Source organism: Delphinus delphis, chromosome 10, assembly GCF_949987515.2.
Source record: "Delphinus delphis chromosome 10, mDelDel1.2, whole genome shotgun sequence".
NCBI classification, from domain to species: Eukaryota; Metazoa; Chordata; class Mammalia; order Artiodactyla; family Delphinidae; genus Delphinus; species Delphinus delphis.
Window position 1 is genome coordinate 86216364 of NC_082692.2, and position 6000 is coordinate 86222363.

Below are 6000 nucleotides of genomic sequence, written 5' to 3' on the forward strand. Positions count from 1 at the left end.
GTTAAAAATCCATGAATAACAGGCACTGGACGTTAAGAAACGATAAAGAGTGAGAGGGGCAGATTGCACTTGCCATACACCTAAAGGTCCCCATAGTACATGAGATTATTATTTAACTACTCCAACAGGAAGAATCCAAAGAAAAAAACTAACAAAAATTCCAAAGGCAATACCTTTATCTGCAGCATAGGATCCCTGCTCGCTTCCATTTTCTACAATTCTTCCAGGAAGGGTTAATCTGCAGATGTAATAAAAGGTCTCATGAAGTCCTTAAATTACAAAGCATCATAAGGGACCATCCGTGATATTAAACATCAACAATTTTAAAAGGATAATTCTAGCATTTAAATTTTACAAACTAAATAACTTACATTTCTTCTCTAGCTAAGAAGAAAGAAATCAGAGGTGACTCATCTTTCTGTTTGAATAGGCGCTGTCACTGATAAAACACTTAAGAAGAAAAGCCACAATAAATATTAGATATCATTACTGTTACAGTTTTTTCCCTTCCTAGTGAGAGTTATTTATATACCTGGTGCCTGATACAGCATGGGCTCAATAAAAGTGTACTAATTAGCTTCCAAAAAAAAAAGAATCAAGAAGTGAGAAAGAATAAAGAACCAACAAAACCAACTGTTTATATTGGGCAAATTACTACTGTTAAGTAGTTCAAAAAAAGGCAGAAAGCAAAAGTGTTTGTCTCATATCTCATTAATACCATATGGGGATTTCCCCCTCTGTCCTACTAAAGGACATGAACTGATTTCCCTGTTTGCAGTTTTACTCTGGGTCAGTCAGTCTTCCACTGAGGCCCCAAAAGAATTCTTCTAAAACAGAAATTTGATTGTCACTTTTCTATTAAAAAAGTTTCTATCGCTGCCTTGATACTGACTAGATAATTTAAACTCACCAGTACTACATGAGGCCAGCTCCATTCCACTCCAAACTTAAAATATGAACCTCCTTTCCTCCCACATCCCCCTCCTCCATGCTACCTATTCTAACATCATCACCATCATCATCATCAAACTTGGCAGACCCCAAAAGGTCCGGGGCTTTCCAACCTACCTACCTTTGATCCCAATGTTTCCTGAAGCTACAACACATTTTCCAAACAAAAATCTCTTCTAAACTCAATCTAAAGATTCAGTTACGAATAAATTAGTTTGTTATCATGCATACAAACACTAACTTTACTCTCAGAATCTGAATGGAGTCCATTTGTGGACTTAAGTCCAAGTTGTGCCATTTACTAGCTCTGTAACTTTCTTGGTGCAAGTTCATTAACTTCAAGTCTCATATTCATCATTTATAAAAAGGGAACAATAACAATCTATCCTAGGGTTACTCTGAGGAAGAAAGGATAATGTAAAAAGCTTAGTGGCTAGTACAGTAGGCAAGCATTCAGAAACTGTAAACTATTATTATCATCTCCCTTCTCCTAAATCCTTTGTAACTATAGAGTTAAATTCGTAATGCATGATGGTGAAATCATATTTGCTCACAGATCTGCCTTCCCCACTAGACTCTCAATTCCTCAAGGACAGGGGTGAGGTTTTATCCATCTCTGGTATACTGTAGCAAACTGTATTTCCAAAGATGGTCCATCTCACATCACTCCTCCCAACAGTGCAATCTATGTCCCCTCCCCTTAAAAGTGAGTGGGCTTCTGGAACTGTTTTAACCCATGTAATATAGCAGAAGTGACACTGTGATTTCTGAGGTTAGGTTATAAAAGATGACATGGATTCTGCCTTGCTCCCTGGAATATCTGCCCTTAAAACCTTCAGGTATCATGGAAGTGGTCCAACTCCCTGAAGGAATCACAAACTAGACCATGAAAACAGACCACACAGGGAGGTCCTGAGACCACTCGAGAAGAGACTCCCTCCTCCACCCACCCTATCAGTCCCCAGTTGCTTCAGCCCTTCCTGTCCCAGGTCTAGTCACCGTGTGACTACAACTAAATTAAAGACCTCAAGCCAGAACAGCTCAGCCAACCCCTTACCAAATCCCTAAGGCACAAAAACCAAGAGAGGGAGTTAAATGATTGCTGTTTTACACCATTAGGCTTGACTGGTTATTTAGCAGCAGATAACTGCAACAGTAAGATGCTCTTAATAAATAATAATACCCACCATTTACTGAACACATAATTACCAGGCACAGTAATAAGCATCATGCATGTATTATCTCAATCCTCACATCAACTCTTTAAGATCACTAATATTAGTTCCATTTTACAGATTAGGAAACTGAGACTAAATAACTTGCCAAAAGTCACAGAACTTTAAGTGTGCTCAGACCCACAACTCCCGAGCCTCTGCTACCCAAGGAATGGATGAATTTGTATTAAAACTACTCTTTAAATTGCTTCACACGTCCTCTTACTTTGTCTTCATCAAAACTCCCAAACTTAAGCAAGTGGTTTTTATTTTGAAATTTTTATTGTATTGTATTTATTTTACAATCCTCTCTCATTTAATATCTTTTCTCTGAGCCTCTGCGCTCTCATCTGTAACATGGGTAAATAACAGAACCTACTTTGTAGGACTGTCCTAAAATCAAGTGAGATAATTTACATAAAGCAGTAACCTGAAGTAAAAAGTCAATAAATGTTTCTTAACACCATCATCGTCTTCTACCCATTCTTCATGTTCTGGCTTAAATGTCACCTCTTCAGAAAGGCTTTCCCTGGCCACTTTGAATAAACCCAGGCTCCTTTTTATTCTCTATCAGTGCACTTTACTTTCCTTCAGAGAAATTACCACAATTTGTAGTTATATGTTTACTTGTTTATTGTTTTTCTCTCCCCACTAGAATGAAAACTACGTAAGACACCACCACATCCCCAATACCAAAAACAGAGTCTGGAATATACCATGAGCTCGATAAATCAAGCGAAAGAACGAAAGAGTGAAGAAGTAGGGAAATGCAATATATTCAGATAGATGGATTAAGTTAAGGCCTAATAGATACCTGAGCAAAACTGGTTCAGGCCCAGCGAAGGAACCAGCTCAACTCAAGAGCAATGTCTGTGCTGGGAAAGTACTTAGTTGGGCAGGAAAGGTAGGCTGGAATGAGAAAGATGAGGAGAATGGATTTTCCCTTGGCGGAAAGGAGAGAACAAGGTATTGACAATGTTAAGTAAGAATAATCTGGCTGTGTCCTCTCTAAAATGGGGCTAATAATAATGCCTATCTCTAAGGATCGCTGTCCAGGTAAAATGAGACAATGCACACAAGTACTTAACCCGCCACTTACACGCACTGCTTGCCCGCCACACGAATTGGGGAGGAGAAGGGGTTAGCTGTTACCACTGCTGTTACTGTTCTTCAAGGAGAAAAATGCAAACAGACAAGTGCTGAAGGTCCCTCCCTGAGGCTTGGGGGGCGACAACCACAATGAGGGGGCAAAAACCAAACAGAGAAGCAGACAACGAGGAGGTAGGAGAACGAGAGGACTTTGGCGTCGGCGGGGCCAAAGAAGGCGAAAATTTCAGGGAATAGGGAGCGGTCAGCCGAGAGGTCGGGGAACAGAATGTGGACTGAGAAAAGTCAAATGGACGGGTCAGCTGGGAAGTCAGTGCGCGCTGTCCCAGGGCAAGGATGACTAACGCAGAGCGAAAAGAAAACAGAAAAAGGGACAAGAACTAGGGCAACAGGACAGAAAATGGAAAGGCGATATGGTCCCAAACTCTACGTTTTACAGTGGCTCCGGAATCTCTTCCAGGCGGGGATGTAAGAAGGTTTAAGAAAGGATGACCTCAGAATGGGAGAAAATATTTGCAAAGGAAACAACTGACAAAGGATTAATCTCCAAAATTTATAAGCAGCTCATGCAGCTCAATAACAAAAAAACAAACAACCCAATCCAAAAATGGGCAGAAGACCTAAACAGACATTTCTCCAAACAAGATATACAGACTGCCAACAAACACATGAAAGAATGCTCAACATCATTAATCATTAGAGAAATGCAAATCAAAACTACAATGAGATATCATCTCACACCAGTCAGAATGGCCATCATCAAAAAATCTAGAAACAATAAATGCTGGGGAGGGTGTGGAGAAAAGGGAACACTCTTGCACTGCTGGTGGGAATGTGAATTGGTACAGCCACTATGGAGGACAGTATGGAGGTTCCTTAAAAAACTAAAAATAGAACTACCATATGACCCAGCAATCCCACTACTGGGCATATACCCTGAGAAAACCATAATTCGAAAAGAGTCATGTACCAAAATGTTCACTGCAGCTCTATTTACAATAGCCCGGAGATGGAAACACCCTAAGTGTCCATCATTGGATGAATGGATAAAGAAAATGTGGCACATATACAATGGAATATTACTCAGCCATAAAAAGAAACGAAATTGAGCTATTTGTAATGAGGTGGATGGACCTAGAGTCTGTCATACAGAGTGAAGTAAGTCAGAAAGAGAAAGATAAATACCGTATGCTAACACATATTTATGGAATTTAAGAAAAAAAATGTCATGAAGAACCTAGGGGTAAAACAGGAATAAAGACACAGACCTACTAGAGAATGGACTTGAGGATATGGAGAGGGGGAAGGGTAAGCTGTGACAAAGCAACAGAGTGGCATGGACATATATACACTACCAAACGTAAACCAAATAGCTAGTGGGAAGCAGCCGCATAGCACAGGGAGATCAGCGCGGTGCTTTGTGACCACCTAGAGGGGTGGGAGGGAGGGAGGGAGACGCAAGAGAGAAGAGATATGAGAACATATGTATATGTATAACTGATTCACTTTGTTATAAAGCAGAAACTAACACACCATTGTAAAGCAATTATACTCCAATAAAGATGTAAAAAAAAAAAAAAAGAAAGGATGAGCTTCTGCAACATCCAGAACGCACGCCTGGAAGAGTTCGCTTCCTCAGCACGTGCTGCAGGGACCTCGGGAAAACGTAGTCGCGATGCTGAGAAGTGCTCTCTTGTTCTTTCATCCTCCCTCGATAAGCAGTTATTTAATGAGTGAATAAATGTATAAATGAATCCCCAAAACACGCTTTTCCCGGAGCCAGGCACCCGGAACTCGCCTGAGAAAGTACGGCTTGGCGTAGAACCTGAAGTCGACCCCCTCGAAGTAGACGTCGAACTCGGAGACCCGGGCGTAGGGCACGCGGATAGCGACAGTCAGGAAGTCGGGGTCCTGGCTAAGGTCGAACGCCGGGGTCAGCATCACCACGCCGGACTCTGGTGCCCAAGTCGGTCACTCTCGCAGCAGTCGCAGTCCTGCCGCTCAAACTCTCCAAGAAGTCCCCACGCTCCGGTGCCCCCTCCGTTAGACACGGCGCTTCCGGCTCGAGGCGGAAGTGCTCGTGCGTGAGAAAGGAAGTCCCGCCCCACGGCGATCTCCGTGGAGACGGGACGCTGTTAGTGGGGAGGTGGAGAAGGAACGTGGTGAATGAGCCTTTGGGCGCAGAAATTGAACCCAGGGCATAACTTGGAAGAACCTGGGCTAGAGTCCGCCTTGGACCCACCAAGCCTCTTTGGAGGTTCTTAGAGATGATTTGAACATTGGCTTTGCAGGCAGAGAGACCCGCGTTTGAATCCCTTCTCTCCAATTCGCAGCTGTAAGACCTTGGGGAAGTTACAAAACCTCTCTGTACTTCAGATACCTCTTCTATAAAATGAGGCTGGAACATAGACTCGTAGAGATGATGTGAGTACAGCATGGAATTATGCATGTAAAGCTCTAACAACATACCTGGCAAGTTGTCAGTGTTCGGTGTGTTGGAGCCGTCACCGCAGTAGCCACAGAAGCATCGTTACTGTGGTTTTCCTTAGTTCTCACCTGCTTTGTCAACATTCCACCTTTCTCCCTCTCCCTCTCCATCTGTCTCTACCGATTTCTATCTCCTCTTTCTCGCCCTACACGTCCCTCTCCCTGTATCTTTTTCTGCCACTTTCTCTCCTCTTCCTAGCTCCTATTTAAACAGAATTTTCTTGTTCAGAGAGCGTCCATC

The 6000-nt window shown here is 42.4% G+C and overlaps 1 protein-coding gene across 1 annotated transcript in view; it reads right to left on the reverse strand.

Moving 5' to 3' along the window:
* Positions 1–5322, reverse strand: part of SHQ1 (SHQ1, H/ACA ribonucleoprotein assembly factor) — an 86600-nt gene extending 81278 nt beyond the window's left edge. Inside the window, 2 exon segments of the mRNA XM_060022915.1 lie at positions 174–238; positions 5071–5322. Of these exon segments, the coding sequence (XP_059878898.1) occupies positions 174–238; positions 5071–5213 (208 nt within the window). The 5' untranslated portion in view covers positions 5214–5322.
* Positions 5323–6000: the final 678 nt, after the last annotated feature.